The 16,933-nt window shown below is 46.0% G+C and overlaps 1 protein-coding gene across 7 annotated transcripts in view; it reads right to left on the reverse strand.

Moving 5' to 3' along the window:
- Positions 1-6,436: 6,436 nt before the first annotated feature.
- SLTM (SAFB like transcription modulator) overlaps positions 6,437-16,933 on the reverse strand; it is an 89,507-nt gene continuing 79,010 nt past the window's right edge. For all 7 annotated transcript variants that reach the window (XM_040342772.1, XM_040342771.1, XM_040342770.1 and 4 more), the window contains 2 exons: positions 9,565-9,713; positions 6,437-7,524 (listed from right to left, as the gene is read on the reverse strand). In XM_040342772.1, coding sequence (XP_040198706.1) covers positions 7,419-7,524; positions 9,565-9,713 — 255 coding nt within the window. In that variant the 3' untranslated portion in view covers positions 6,437-7,418. The remainder of the gene's footprint in view (positions 7,525-9,564; positions 9,714-16,933) is intronic.

The raw sequence follows: 16,933 nt of genomic DNA on the forward strand, positions 1-16,933 counted from the left end.
ATTTGGGGGGGGGGGGGGGGACACAGCAAACCAAGCTTCACCCCAAACAAACCAGAGTTCAATGGAGGAACTTCAACCTTAAACTGCCACCTGTAAAACCTTGCAGCCAAAGGAGGCATCCAAAGATGCACTCACATCCACCTTGTAAACCTTTGAGAAGGTGTGGATTGACGACCAGGTCGCTGTCTTACACAACTGTAAAACAGACGCTTGATGACGGAAAGCCCAAAAGGCACCAATCGAATGCGCCGTAACCTGAAAGGGAGGCGCCCGCCCCTTTAGGGCATAGGCCTGGAGCACGACCTGTCTGATCCACCTAGAAATGGTGGCCGACGAGACCACCAGACTCTTCTTAGGACCAGTCACCGACACAAACAGTGAGTCCGACCTCCGAAACAGCGCCGTAGCAGATAAGTACACCCGTAGGGCTCGAACCACATCCAAGGAATGTAAAGTGGCCTCCTTCGTGTTTTTCGGCCGAGGACATAAGGATGGCAAAACAATATCCTCAATGTAAATATCCAAAACACCCTTTGGGCAGCATTACAGCTGTGGCTACAGCACCACTGTATCCTTATGATGGCCAAGTAAGGAGCCTTGCATGACAAGGCTGCCAGTTCCGATACTCATCTGACCGAGGTAATCGCCACCAGAAAAACAACCTCCTGGGACAGAGTCAACAGAGGAATCTTCCGTATGTCCTCAAAACAGAGCTTCTTAAAGCACCGAAAGGACTAAAAATTCAAGTCGCATGGAGGCAGTGGAGGGCGCACAGGAGGGGCTACATGCTGAACCCCCTGCACAAACGTACGCACCAGGGAGTGCGCCGCCAAGGGTCTCTGAAAGTAGACAGCTAGAGCCGAAATCTGACTCTTAATCGTACTTAAGGCGAGAGCCGGATACACTACACGCTGTAAGAACAGCAGAATCCAGGACATCATGTATGTACGTACGGGGGTGCCATTTCATCTCTTCACACATGGCGATGTAGGCCTTCCACGTACGATGGTAAATATTTTGTGAAGTAGACTTCCGTGCTCGTAACATGGTAGAGACCACCAAGCCCGACAGGCCTCGATCCTTCATCACCTGGCTCTCAACAGCCACGCCATTAAAGCCAGCAACTGTAAAGCAGGGTGAAAGATCAGACGCCAGGGTACAGACGTCTGCCACCAGACACACCAGGTCCGCGTACCAGGGACGGCGCAGCCAATCCGGAGCGATCAGGATTGTTAGTATCCCCTCGGCTTCCACTCTGCGCAGCACACGAGAAAGAAGCTTCAGAGGAGGGAAGGTGTAGATTAGGCGATAGTGACCCCCACCCCCATGGTGCCACCAACGCATCCGCTCACGGATCCCTTGACCTGACCACGAAACGTGACACCTTCCGATTGAGACGGGACACCAGAAAGTCCACGTCTGGAATGCCCCATCTTTGGCACAGACTCTGAAACACCTCCTGGTGTAGCGACCATTCTCCTTGGTCTAGCGTTTGCCGACTTAGGTAGTCAGCTTGCCAGTTCATCACCCCTGGAATGTACACAGCCGACAGAGCCGGAACGTACCTTTCGGCCCACCGGAGGATGTGCGCGACTTCTGTCGCTGCAGCCGAGCTCCACGTGCCCCCCTGATTGACGTATGCCACGGCCGTGGCGTTGTTGGACTGGATCTTGACCGGTCGGTCCTGAAGACCACTTGGAGAGACAACTTGATCGCTCGGAGCTCCAGTACATAGATTGGTAGGCGGGACTCCCGAGTCCAGCGCCCCTGGGCTGACTGGACACCCCAGACCCCCCCCACAGCCAGAGAGGCTGGCACCCGTCGTGATCACTGTCCAATGGCATGGCAGAAATGATTTTCCGGCCCAAAGTGCCAGAGATGTCAGCCACCAAACTAGGGAGGACCGGACCAGGCGACTCATCCGAATCTGGTAATCCAGAGACCAGGGGGGGTCCCAACGTGACAATCTTTTTGCAATGCTCGAGTGTGAAATTGGGCATACGGCACTGCCTCGAAAGAGGTCACCATCAGACCCAGCACTCATGCAAAAGCGAAGCGACGTCAATTTCTGGGTAGTCAGCCGCTGCACCGCAGACTAAAGTCTGTAGTTTTTCCGTTGGGAGGAAAACTCTCGCCTCTGAGGAGTCCAGGACTAACCCCAGGTATTCCAGCTGCTGAGATGGTACCAGTACTGACTTCTGGGTATTCAATAAACCCTCAGAGAATTTGGTCGGCTGACAGGTGATACACATCCTCTTCCAACTCTGAGCTTGAAGAAGCTCTCAGAAGGTGGTTGTCCAGGTATCCTACAATAGCGATCCCTCGCTGCCTCAGCAGGGCCAGAATCAGAGCGAGCACCTTGGTGAAAACCCGTGGTGCCGAGGCCAGGCCGAACGGGAGGGCCACAAATTGAAAGTGGTCCTCTCCGATCGCAAAACGCAGAAAGCTCTGGTGTTTTGCGCATATGGGGATATGCAGGTACGCGTCCTTGATATCCAAGAATGCTAGGAAATCCCCCTGATGGAGCGCTGCTACAACTGAGCAAATCGACTCCATCCTGAATTTTTGCACTTTGACAAAACAATTGAGGGCCTTGAGGTCCAGGATTGGACAGACCCCTTCCTTCTTGGGGAGTACAAACAGATTGGAGTAAAACCCCTGAAACTGTTCCGTTGAAGGAACTGGTACAACCACCCCCCTGACCAGCAGATTATGGACAGCTCCTGTCAGCAACCCGGAGGAAGCGGGAGGTTGGAGGGAAAAAAATCTGTTTGGTGGGCAAGAGAGAAACTATCTTGTACCCCCGAGAAAACTACGTCGCAAACCCAACGGTCGGAAAGGAAAGACCTCCACCGAGCCGCGAAGCCGCCCCCCCCACCCGAGATGCGGGGGCAGACCTTCATGCAGAAGCAGGCTTGTTGGGCTTGCGGTACCAGGGGCGCTTTTGCCCTTCAGCAGGCGCTTTAGCTCCCTGGAAACGTTTTCCTGTCGCACTTGGCGGGCGAAAGAACCCCTTTGGGGCAGTAAAGGAGGGGTCCTTGCTTACGGCGAGGCTCCTTTCCCTTCAAGATTGTGGGAGCAGAGTGCTCTTGCCACCTGTGTCATCCAGGGATGCCCCAAAAAGCCGTTCACCCTTAAAGGGTAAGTCCACCAAAACCTTTTTAGAAGACTGGTCCGCAGACCAAACACTTCAGCCACACGAGGCAGGGTAGTACCAACGCGGAGGCCCTGGAGAGCAAAGGGAGCGTATCCAGGGCCGACTCACAGACAAACTTTAGGCCCTGTACCAACTGTTCAGCCAGGTCCACACAAAGCTCAGAAGCATTCTGCGCCTCCAGTTCCTGCAGCAAGGACTTTGCCTGTTCGGTAAGTGTCTGCGACACCAGAGCCCCGGCCAAAACCGGTCTCACCGCCAACCCCACTACTGTGAACATGGAGCGGGCCACAGCCTCAACTCTATCTGCTTGATCCTTAAAAGCGGGAGCTCCTTCCACAGGTAACATGGTAGCCTTGATCAGCCTGGACACAGGTGGGTCCACTGACGGAGGAGAGACCCACTTTTTTAAAAAGTCCTCCTCAAAAGGATAACGGACCGCAAAGTATTTTGGAACAGCAAAAACATTCTGCAGCCGATCGCATTCCTTGTACAACAATTTTTCCAGATATGGAACACAAGGAAACACTTTTGCGGTGCGGGGTGGCTTGCGGAACCCAAAAGGGACTGGCATATCTGATGCCTCCGCCAAATTCCTCAAGTTTGAGTATCCCGCACTGCAGTGATGAGAGCTCCAACAAATTCCTTATCATGCGCCGACCCTGAAGCAGTCATCATCACTGTCCGTGTGATCTAAGCCTGCATCATCTGACATAACGGAACCAGGGCCAAATGCAATGGCAGGGCCTGATTCCGTGTCAGAGACATCCCCAGAAGCAGGCGCTTTTTACCCCCCTTCTGGCCACTTGCCGCTTCAATCCTGGCAACAAACGCCTCAAGGACTGCTGCCATAGCATCCACCGAGGTCGCAGGGACACAGGGTTAACTCTGGCATGGTTGGGGTAGAAGCCTCTGGTTCAGACTCCATGCTGACCCACTTGTATATGCCGCCATAGTACTGCAAGACAGGACCCACAGGTCACCCTCCCGCCTGCAACAGAGAGCAGGGGACCCCCCAGCAGACTTATCACCCCGACCAGAGTGCAGCGCTGCTGAAGAGCGGAGAGCGCTGTCCGTGCTGTCCCTCAGGAAGTATTCTGCGGGCTTTGGCGCCATTATTTCGGGCACTAGAGGCCAAAAGCGTTTCCAAGATGGCCGCCGACATGCAGAAAAACAGCATGTGGGCTACAAGAAAATGGCCGCCGATACATAGAACCGCGACCCCGGTAAAATAGCAGCCATACACGTTTTTTAAAACCCCAGCAACACACAGCAGAACAGTACAGCATACACAGCACCATAATGCAAGAAAAAAAAATATAGCACCTCACAGCAGCACAGCCCCTGGCAGTAACAGAGCCCCCCCCCAGGGGACCCCCCACCTCAAAGCCGCCACCCAGAATGGGGAAAGAGATAGAGGAAGGGAGAGAGGAAAGCAGGGCGAACCCTCAATCGATTTCCCAGGAATGCACCAGCCGAACCACCCTGCCAAGGCAAGGGGATACTACTTACCCATCCTGCGACCACCGGCTGGAGGCATTCCAGACAGAACCAATGTCCGCAGCAGATACGGCATGGCTGTCGACCCGGCACACTGTGACAAAGCCATAGACCGGTCATATGTGTGCCCTGTAGCATATAGCTCACCGGCCACCCCTGGAGCAACGGGGCATGTCGTGGACAGCCTAGCTAAAGGCTGGCACACGCTCGATTGCCGAACATGGGGGGACTACAAGGATCAAAATCCAGCCTGTCACCCAGTCGGCAGTTGATTGTAGATCCAAAAATGCAGGGAAATCCAAATAAAACAAAAAATGTCCATGTCTTCTAACGCTAGGCAGAATAAAACTGAGGCTGCATGATGCATGAGAGTGGGATGTACCCGGGGACCCGCCCCCTGGGAGGTGCTGTACTGAGGGAAGTGTTTTAACACTTGAAGTGCTGTTTTTTTTCTGCCTAGTCTCTCCTGAAGGGAAGGATATATAACCCCAAGGTCAATGCTGCTGTGTCCGTCCATGAACGGAAGAGAAATAGGGATATGCAGCCAAGTGTCCTTGATGTCTACTGTACAGAAGCCAGAAAGTCTGATGGTGGAAAGTTATGACAGACCTGATAGACTCAATATAGATTTTTTAGGCCCTGAAAGAAGACATTTAGGACTGGGAGATATAATTTGGGCCAGATGCCATTTTATCTTTGCAGAACTGTAAAAAAAAAAAAGAAAAGGCTGAAATAAAAAATGAATGAAACCTTTGCCCTACAGTAATTTGTAATGGCCCTTTCGCTTTGGAATGGCCCTTCGCTTCAGAAGGCCCACAGGGGATATACAGAGGTTTGGCAATCTAAGCAGTGACATTTGAAAGGCTGCTCTGAAAACACAAAATATGGTGGAATGCACTGGCCAGACACCTTGTTCTTTGTGTAGATGTCCAGATATTATCTATGCACAAAGCTGCATTGTGTCTACAGTCAGTTCTGCACATGAACATGAACTACTATTTTGGTTCAGAAAAGGAACCCTTTGCCCCAGGGGTGTGGCGATTCTTCACACTTTTTGCGGAGGTAGATGAGCACTCTTAGAGAGGAAGTAAACCGTTCTCAAAAAAAAAAAACCTGCAAGACAAAGGCATAACGAGCTAGTATGCACAGCATACTAACTCATTATGTATTACTTACCTCCGATGGAAGCCCCCACAGCGGTCCACGTCTCCCCATCCGGCCATCATGTCATCCCAGAGTTACTACCGGGTATCGCGACTCCGGCGTCATGATTGGCAGGAGCCGCGGTGACCTCACTCTCACGCATGCGCGCAAGAGTAACGGCACGAAGACTGAAGCAATGGCACATAGGTGCCATTGCTTTAGTTTGCCCCAGTGCGCATGTGCTTATGACTTCGGCACATGCAGACACAGGGATATCTCCTAAACCATGCAGGTTTAGGAGATATCCTGGGTAGCTACAAGTAAGCCTTAATATAGGCTTACCTGCAGCATAACGTTATAAAAAAGGGTTTACAATCACTTTGACCCAAATAACATCCTTGCTAAGGGGTTTCACGGCAGTTCTGAAGAGGCATTCACCCTAAATGCTCTGCAGTACAATATTTTAGTTAAAGAGTTTTCTGCATGTTCTTGGATAGGAGACCAATAGAGTGAAATTAAACTGGAGACACCACTAACCTTCCTACAGATTGCAGGGCTGTCAGCATGAACTCTTAAGTGCTCCACAACTAAGGATTAGTGGGGGGAGCAAATATACAAAAAAAACAACTCAAAAACACATTTAAAACTGAATGCCAGCTTTATTTTTATACCACCTAAAAATTTTACAAGACATTGAGGAGAAAAGTCATGGCCAGGACTCACATCACAGCACAGTGTAACTTGACATTCCAGACAAGTGCAAAAAAATATTCTACAGTATTGGGAACCTTAATGATGTTTAAGCTCAAATGTAAATGAAACAAAAACTATACTACATCTTGAAAGACCGACCGTCTCAGTAACCAGATAATATCTAGCCTATCACAGACCATTTCCAAATGGTGATTCTTATGGGGAAAAAAAAATAATTGCATTGGTAAATATTGCTTCAGTAAAAAAGCTCAGTTAATTTTTATTACGCAAGTAAACTTATTCAGACAGTGTTCTATCTTATAAATAGTTTGAGGATAAAGCCATTTTAGTCCAAAATATTCTTATTATGAGCTCTAAAAACCAGACTCCAGTAGCTGAATGGTGGCTGTGAGGCTATCAACATCTACAACGAACTTCGGAACATTTTATTCAGTCAAAAAAGTGTTTTGTTTATGAAAGCCTTGGGCAGGAGAAGAAAAGATTGCTAGCTTTTAGGAAAGTTTTACATTCCCTACACATAATAGAAACCTAAATTGTACTATTTTTACAGGTTCTGCACTGAAAAATGTTTGAATCCATCGAAACGATACAATGTCAGGTGTGCTGGCCGAGAAGGTTCATTGCACCGTGAAGTCTGTTCATGATATTTTTGCACAAAAGAAAAATATTCTTAACATTTGGATCCAAATACTGTTAGAAGTCATTTCCAAGGACCGCTTGCCCAAGGATGGTTTGCCCGAGGAACAACTTCACTATACCATTAAAAGTCCATCATAAAACAAAGAATTAAAATGGTAAAAAAAAAGAAAAAAAAAAAAGAAAAATATATATATGAGAAAACCCTTGTCAAAATTCAGAAGAGTTTACAAAAGAATAAGTTATTCCAAAAACCAGGCAAGTGAAAAACTTAGTATCTTCTTTGAGGTGCTCCCTTAAAGGGCTTGAATCCAGAGCCACTTCCTCGCTGCATGGATCCACCCGGCATCGGTACAACTCTGTTGATGGCTGAATTACTAGTACAAAAAATAAAAAATAAAAAAAAGTCAGGTTAATGATTATTGTACATAAAGCATTCTCAAACCTCACCTTTATAAGTGCAATAATACCTAGTAACCAATCAGCAAAACTATAAGATATGTATTGCTTGGTTGCAAAGGAGGGGCAATTTAAAAGGAAAAAAAGCCAACAATTTTTTCAACCCATCAGAGTCCACTTAAGCCTCATGGACAATTAGCATGATGCACGAGGCACCAGCATTTAAGCTGGAGGGCACAGGCGCTCTATTCAGCTCCACTGGCAGCATAACAATTCATCAAACCATCCACATAGACATTATAGAGGACTCTTCTGAATGGTGGATGCATGGCTTTACAGCGGCACCATACAGAAGCAAGCACATTAAGATGACTAATAAATAGGATGTACTGACATTTTTCTTCGCCAACAGTTAAAATGTTTCAAGAGCAAAGTGGGTGCCCCTCATGGTCTGTCACCCCGAGAAAGAGGGCCACGCCGTGCTTTCTAAACACGTGCAATTTTTTGGTGATCGGGAACTTCAGTAAATCCTGTTTAAGAATCTACTTGGTGGGCCTATTCTCTTCGTTAGCTGCTTCCGCTGGACAAGTCAGTTCAGGGCAGTATGTGCGCCAATGCCTGGAACGCAGACTGTTTGCATACCGCCGAGTGTGCTCTAGTCATCCGCAGTAAACTATCAGAAAAGTTTGATAGACAGCTGGTAGCGAAGCTGGACGGTGCGCGCCTGTGCCCTCCAACAGCTGTGAAATGCTGGAGCCTCATATCAGGGGCTGAATGCCCAATGTGAATAAGAACTTAAAGTTCAACTCCAACCCTAATGTAAAGCCAAGTTAAATTTACATGTTCTGGCTGTTTCAGAAAACTTTGCAAAACTTCCATTCATTTGAAACAGAATGGGAATTACAGTGATCAGCATGTCTAGGTTAACCACTTGCTGACCGGCTCAGGCAAATAAACGGTGGCAAAGGTGCACAAAACTACGTACATGTATGTCGTTCCATCATTGGCGGGTAGCGGTGCCACTAGAGCATGCCTGCATACTCAATATCTGCCGGTGGCCTGCGATCGTGGCACGGAGAGGCATAACGAGGAGATGACAAAGGCATTTCCCTGCTCTGCCTAGCAACATGGTAGGGATCTACTGCTCCCAGTGATCTGTGCCATGTTCTAGCAAGCCCACCCCCCCCTACAGTTAGAACATGCCGAGGGAACCCCCTTGATTGCCCTCTAGTGTTTAACCCCTTCCCTGCCATTTATACAGTAATCAGTGGCTTTTTCGCTCTGATCGCTGTATAAATGTCAATGGTCCCAAAACAGTGTTAAAAGTCTGATCTGTCCGCCGCAGTCACAATGAAAATCCGGATTACTATTAAAAAAAAAAAAAAAAAAAGGCATAAATCTATCCCCTATTTTGTAGATGCGATAACTTTTGTGCAAACCAACATACACTTTTTTTTTTGGAAAAAAAAATTGCAATGTGTATGTTGGTTTGCACAAAAGTTATCGCATCTACAAAGATTTATGCCTTTTTTTTGTAAAAAAAAAAATTGCAATAAGGTAGCATACATAGTACCCTACACTGAGGAATAAATATTTTTTGGTATATTACAGCAAAGAAACCCTCAAAATTGTCACTTGTTTATAGCGCAAAAAATAATTGCAGAGGTGATAAAATACCACCAAAAAGAAAGCTCTTTTGGTACATTTTGTTTGGGTACTTTGCATGACTGAGCAATGGTCAGTTAAAGCAACGCAGTGCTGTATAATAATATATATTAAAAAAAAAAAAAAAAAAAAAAAAAAAGGGGGGGGGGGCTTGTTCAGGAAGGAGCTAAATCCTTCTGGGACTGAAGTGGTTAAAAAAAAAAAAAAAATAGTGCGTTCAAATATTTGATTGAGAAGGTAATACTACCCCCTGGGTCTTCTAGTGGTTAGGTCACTGTACTAATGTTCGTACATATACACACAGATTTCTAAATAGATTACATGAACAAAATAAAAAAAATAAAAATGCAAACCTGGAATGAGAAGACATCATGCCTCCACTGCGACCATCTGGCATTCTTCGGTTGTCAAATCCACCCACTTGTGCATTTGGACCATGCCATTCCTTTCTTGGCCCTGTATTATCCCTTCCTGGGGGCACGTTTCTGCCCTCATTATAATGCTGCATTAAAAAAAGAAAAATTATATTTATACATATAGCTACACAAACCTTAAACACATCTATACACCATTTATCAAGATAATACACTCTGAAGAAATGTAAAAAAAAACAAACCCAATTAAAAAAGTAACCAGAAAGACATCACATTAGCAGCAAAGAACATGCAATGGACACTGTAAACAAATTGCAGAAAAATGGGCATTTTGACTTCCCTGTAAACGTCATATTGATGTACCGGTAAAGGACGCAGGATATGAAGTCAAAGCCCATGGGGTATAATCAGCTACCACCATGTGATTGGACACTGGGAAAAGTCTTGCTGGGAACCCACTTTCAGTGCAATAAGTAGAAATAGGGATCAGAGGGGGAAGGGCCTGTACAAGATTTGGAATTGACTGGTGTTGCCTTATAAAAAAACCTACGTTACTTACCGATAACGTTATTTCTATGAACCTTCCAGGACGGCACACGAGAGATGATGGCTCCTCCCCACAGGAAACACAATCACTTAACAATTTAAAAGTCCCCACCCTTCCCCTTGATCCCCAGTATGTAATAAAGTAATCCTGAACTGGTTCACAAGGGACCTTGTTCCGTATAGGTACTTACCACCTAGCGTTTAGCTTATCTTTTCCCTCCACATAGGGCGGGAAGTAGGCCTGCCGTCCTGGAAGGTTCATAGAAATAACGTTATCGGTAAGTAACGTAGGTTTTCTCTTATCACCTTCCAGGACGGCACACGAGAGGATAATCAAGGAACCAAAAAGGCCTACTTTAGGGTGGGACCCTTGCCTGCAAGGTCTTCTGCTAGGTGTCAGAATCTGATTTTATTTCACCACCTCCACTCCCTAGTGTGTGATGAAGGTATCCTAGCTGGATCATGTAAATGACCTGCAGGTCTGCTCCACCTATGCCCTTGTCTCCTCTTTGGATGCAAGGTCTAGGTGGCACGTGCTCTTAAAGAAAAAACATTCTGAGAGCCTGAGTATTTTTTAGGATAGAAAGGTTGGCTGTGCCAATATTCTAGACATCGTGGTCGATAATGTCTGCCACTGCTGCATAGGACCATCTAGACATTTGTTCTGTGAAACAAGGACCTACTTTGATCAACCAAGACAAAACATCTGGTTTTAAGCCACTAGTCTGTTCAGGAGAATGGTTTAGAAAGGAAAAAAAGGTCTCCTGATGGGCAATCCTTGTGGGTCCCCCTTTTTGTTTGCCATAGTCATGGTGAAACAAGGATACTAGGTTTAAGGGAAGTTTATTCCCTTGATTCAAATGGCTGGACAGGTATGTGACTAAACAAGGCGTTTGGTGTGCTCCTGCACTCCCTTCAGTCCACCTGTCCACCTCCATTTATTGGAATGCATGCGACTTCATAGTGAGGACACTTATTGGTCAGTGTCAGGACCACAGGATGCCTTGGCGTGGCTCATTCATGCGCCCGCCAATACGCGTGGACAAAATTCTGTCTCCAACGCACACTGCTAGACCGGTCAAAACGGCTGCACTGCAAGGCGTTTGGCAAGTAGGTCTCATCCTGGTCATTCCCCACTTCTGGGTTTCTTCCCATCTGAATGCTGACATGTCGGCTGTGAAATTGTTCTATATACCCCAGGCTCCTTATAACTCTGCGAGTCAATATATTAAACTGCGCAGAAAAAGAGCCTGTTACTAAATTGCGAGTAACCACTGCATTAATTGGTATATAACAGAAAAGAAACAAAAGTGTCGGGGAAAGAAAAAAAAAAAAACTTTTCACCGCACCCTGCGTATAACACGCAGACACCTTTTACCCTATATTCTCAGGGTAAACCCATGAGTGCCACACGCCAACAGAATACAGTATTCTGTAAATATCCAGTGTTCGAGGTCATGATTCACTCCAAGCACCAATGGAGTGTCAAGTTAAACAGATCCCTACCATAAAGGGACAAATGCTATAGTAGGAGTAAAAGACGAATATTGGTTATTCACATCCAGTTCGTCCAAGGGGGTGACATGAAGAACATATACCGAGCCATAAACCTATCGGATCGGGAGAAACAGTCAGAATATTCTGATGCTGAATTTTTAAGCAAACAGCTCCTAAAAGCGTTACCCCTTTCCTACTAAGAAAAAACCTGATAGGTGATTTTATGACCTCCTTCCAGTGTCCTATAACCCTACTGGGTCCAAGGTCCAGGGAATTCTGGCATGCCTAGAAGTAAAGGCCTGCAATCAGAAATCTTGTTCCTTCCATGTACATGGAAAATGAGGTCTGAAATAAAGTGACCAAAACATCTCTGAAATACAGGTCATAAATCTTGTATTTCCGAAGGGTAGCAAGCTCAGACTTAACATGGAACACAAAGCAGGAAGACACCCCCAGCTTTCACTGCTGTGTTTTCTGATATACAGATAACTGTAGGATAGAGAAGACACAAACCAACCAAGGGATGTTGTGTAATTCTAATATGCAATAAGATACCATATAACCTCAGCCCAGAGAAAGGACAGAAGCTCCAAGTGTGAGTTTCTGATGCTTAATAGGTTATAAGGTCCTGCATCCAACAGAGAGGCCACTAGCCAATATGGTGTTTTTCTGAGTAATTAAACGCGGAGGGCACAGACACCTTCTACTGCTGTGTTTTATCTATTTGCAGCGATCCCAGGTAATAGAGTCCAGACGGGATGACAAGAACAACTTTAGTGTTGTCTATTCCTGACTCTGACCACAGTACGGTCCTCTAAATCAACAGAAAATAACACTAGCACCTATAGTATATTTCTGATGATCATGAATTGCAGCTGCATGCAGACAACAAAGAAGGACAAATGCGGCCTCAACCGTGTATGGCTGGTGCTATACTACCTGCAGTCATAACTAGCAGAGAGCGGTATTAACACATTACAGATAAACAACAGGGTATAGGACAACAAATGTTACAGACAGTAAGATTGTATATTCCTGATTACCATCACTACACAGTCATATACCCGATAGAAAAAACGCTACTAGCAAAAATCCAATGCTGTGCGTTTCTGGATAGTAATGTTAAACCGTCATTGAACCCACCATACAAAGTTGTGAATGATTTTGATTAGAAAAAAACTTGAACAGTTATATGACCAACAGAATGTTGCCGACAACTCAGTGTGTTACTAAATGCAACCTTGCCGGGTCTTCTAATCAACCGAGATGCCACTAGCAAAAGGAAACCTTGAAGCAGTGCATATCTGAATACATAAATATCATAACCAATAATACAATGTTATGCGTTTTTGTTTAGCAAAAATTGTACAGTCATATAATCAGCAGAAAAGTCGCTATCAGTAACTCAACGTCATGCGTTTCTGATAAGCAATAGTGTACAGACATGTAACCTCCAGAAATATTTACCAACAGTAAATCAATATGGTATGTATCTGAATAACAATATAACAGAGGTGTCCCCGACAATTCAATGTCATACTTTTCTGATGAGCAATAGTATACAATCCTGTATCCGACAGAAATTTCACCCACAGTAATTCAATGTGGTGCGTTTCTGAATAACAATAGTGTGCCGTTATATAATAGATGTGTCACCGACAAATCAATGTCACACTTTTCTGATGAGCAATAGTATACAGTCCTGTATCCGACAGAAATTTCACCCACAGTAATTCAATGTGGTGCGTTTCTGAACAACAATAGTGTGCCGTTATATAATAGATGTGTCACCGACAAATCAATGTCATACTTTTTTGATGAGCAATAGTATACAGTCATGTATCCGACTGTGCTGATATGTAATAGAGGCATCACCCACCATTCAGTGTTAAGCGTTTGACTAGGAACAGCGTACCGTTACCTAATCAATTTTTGGTGAATCATAGGATATTTATCTATATACTGTATATATATGTATATCAAAATGACACAAGATAAAAGACTCCCCATGTTGTGTATTTCTGATGTGCGGACAGCCAACGACCTATCCTAGGCATAACCTGAATCTCAGATACTGATCCTTCCTCCCAGTGGAGGAGCCTGGTAGTTCCAAATAATGGAAATCTGAGGTGTTTAAATATACCACAGTAGTGGTAGCTGCTAACCTACTATTGCCTAGATCTGAGTAGGTGTAGCTGGTCCACATACAGGTGGGAGCGAGTCCTAGTCTCTACGGTCTTAACGAGCACAGACTCAGAAATCAATTAGGTCTCTCGTGAAGAGATGACCATAACTTTTAGGCTGGAGGCAATCAGACACCTGTATGGCTGCTTCACTGGTTTGTTGCCTGAGCCACAAGAGATTCAGATTAACCCTTACATACTGATAAGTATAACAGCATTGTAAGGAGAAAGTGATCGGTTGGAACCTGGGAAGATGTTGTAGACAATAAGCAACCCCCACAGGGGTAATATATATATATATATATATATATATATATATATATATATATATATATATATATATATATAAGCTGCCCCCCTTGTCGGGCCTATCCTAAGAGTTTAGGAGGTACGTTTTTTGGGGGCTAAAAAAAAAAAACATCTAACAACACCATTATGAGCTATATGTCAGATTCATGGTAGCTGGCCCTAATCCTTCAGGGATTCCTATAATCTCCTCAGAGGCCTGTATTGCCCGCAGGAGTCCATCCAGACCCTCTAGGGTGAAGGGGCGTCCTGTTCAGCTTTGCTTTTCATATCCTCCCTGTCCTTTGCTTCCTCTACCCGGACTAAAGGGAATGAATGGAAGCGGGGGAAGGGCACTAGATACTATTCAGGTGAGGCCTTCCTGGGAGGATATGTTTTCTCTAGGGATAAGCTCCTCTTATGTCAGACCTTAGGTTACTGACTGCCTGGCAGTTTCACGGAAAGTTTTAACCGTTGCCGGTCTTTCCATCTGTATAGATGAGAGATACCCCATTATTGCAGGAGTCCCTTTCTCTGCTAGGTTATCCATGCATTCTTAGCAAAAAAGGATTTTGAGTGGGAGTTTATCTTATGACCCACATATTTATTTTTAGAGGAGCTATACCTTGTAGCGGCAGGAGACCATTTATTTGGGATCTCCTGGGATCCGCTGGGGGGTTTCTGCCAGACAAGAGATATACATATATGCATAATATTACTTTGTCCTCCCCCAGGACTGCAGGTTTGTACTGGGGAGGGGAAAGGGTAAGGTGAGAAAACCAGTCCTGCCTGGCTGGCTCCAGGATCCCAGACCCCTGAAATCCAGGAGCTCTCACTCCCTTCCCTCCTCCTTTTCCAAGGGGGATTTGTACTCACTGCACCCCGACCTGGATCTGCTTGCAGTCACATATGCCTTCATCTCCTCCTGTTCCATGAGGAGGTTTGGCTGGGTCCATGGCTGTCGGTACCTCTTGCAGGGGCTATCCGCAAGCCGACCCTTCCGCCGCCCATGCTGCTCTCTAGGCGTTCCTTCCGGGTTGCGCTGTGAGGCAAAAGCCCACCTTCACTCAGAGAGGCTTGGAGCGCCATGTTTCCAAAAGTAGGAAGCAGTACCCGGGAAGAGAGAGCTCTTCAAATGGCGGCGTTTCCTCTGCACCCTAGCGATGGCAAGCCTCCCCGCAGCTCAGAGCGCTGGTGCACGCCTGGGGCGACCTGTGAGTTAGACCCGAAGGCCTACAGGTTAGTTCAGCCCTCCCCGGCCTCCCTAAGACCTGTCTCAACAGGGGTACCTTCGACCCTCCCCGGTCTCTAGGTATTCAAACAAAACAAACGTGACGATGTGTTCGGGAGAAACACAATCAATACTGGGGATCAAGGGGAAGGGTGGGGACTTTTAAATTGTTAAGTGATTGTGTTTCCTGTGGGGAGGAGCCATCATCTCTCGTGTGCCGTCCTGGAAGGTGATAAGAGAAATATAGAATTTTAAGGTAACACTGGAAAGTTAAAATTCCCATCGCCTTTCTATTTGAGGGCATAGGCTGCCACACATGAAAGGAAATCTCTGGAGTGCTTCAGGGCAGGACATATGGATGAGATATCTTTGAGGTGAAAGGACGGAACCATCTTGGGGAGGGAAGAGGGTCTGGGTCTTAGGATCACTTTATTGCTACACAAGATGAGAAAACATTATTTACAAGAAACTTGGAAAATACGCCTGATGGAGATAATGGTCACCAAAAAAAGCCACTTTGCTTGTGGGATTCTCCTCATGCAGAAACAAGTTGAGGGATGCCTGGTTCATGCTAGTCCGACAGCTAAACCTCAGAGAAGCAATTCTTTGATATGTCCTTTCAAATGTTTTAAAATGAGACCATTGCCAAGTCCTTCAGCTGTGGGCTATCCAAGTGTCTCAGGAAAAGGTTGCCTTGAGATTTTTAGCAGGGCCAGGAGCACCCTATATTTGGAGGCATGCAATGACAGATCTCGCAGACTATGCAAATTTTTGGGGGGGCACATAAGCATGTATTCAGGGATTTATACAAGGCCTGGAAACCAAAAAGTAACTGAAGAAAAGAAACGCAAACTAGTAAATATAACAATCCATTTACTAATTCTAGCAGCATAAGGTTAAATAGTTGATTGAGAGAGTTTAGTTCCACGTCAAGTACAAAAAGGCTGGTCAGTGTCCAATTAACTGAAGGTAGTAGCATATATCCCATCTAGGACTTCATCATCATCTGGAAAAAACTTGTTCCAGGAAAGTGACTGAGTGAAAGTAGTGCAAGACAAGTTTAGGTGGTCAGTGTAAGCCAACTTAGACTTTACTTAGCTACCATATTTAATCGGCTTATACCGCACACTTTTTTCCCCCTTAAAATAAGGGGAAAACCGTGGGTGCGCGATATACGCCGATAGCCACGCTCAGTTTGAATGCATGCGCCAACGTACACCGAGTGCAGTACACTCGGCTACATTCGGCCAGGCTCGGCTTCGCTCGTGCTCACGCATAAACGTCACAGAGCGTTAGCACGAGCGAAGCCGAGCCTGGTGGAATGTAGCCGACTGTACTGCACTCGGTATACGTCGGCGGAGGCGTTCAAACTGAGCGCGGGAAGCGGCGATTCGACGGGGAGACAGCGCGGGAGAAGCCGGGAGGACACCGAAGCCGGACCCGACGAGGCCGCCGTGCAAGACACCAAAACCAAGTACTAAATTTTTTTTTTTTTACAGGAATTGCGGGTCCACATTAGGGGTACGCGCTATACGCCGGAGCGCGCAATACCCCGATAAATACGGTAACTTTAAAAAGTTAAGGGAATGAAAACTAAAGTCCCTAA

The sequence above is a fragment of the Rana temporaria genome, chromosome 3 (genome assembly GCF_905171775.1).
Source record: "Rana temporaria chromosome 3, aRanTem1.1, whole genome shotgun sequence".
NCBI lineage: Eukaryota > Metazoa > Chordata > Amphibia > Anura > Ranidae > Rana > Rana temporaria.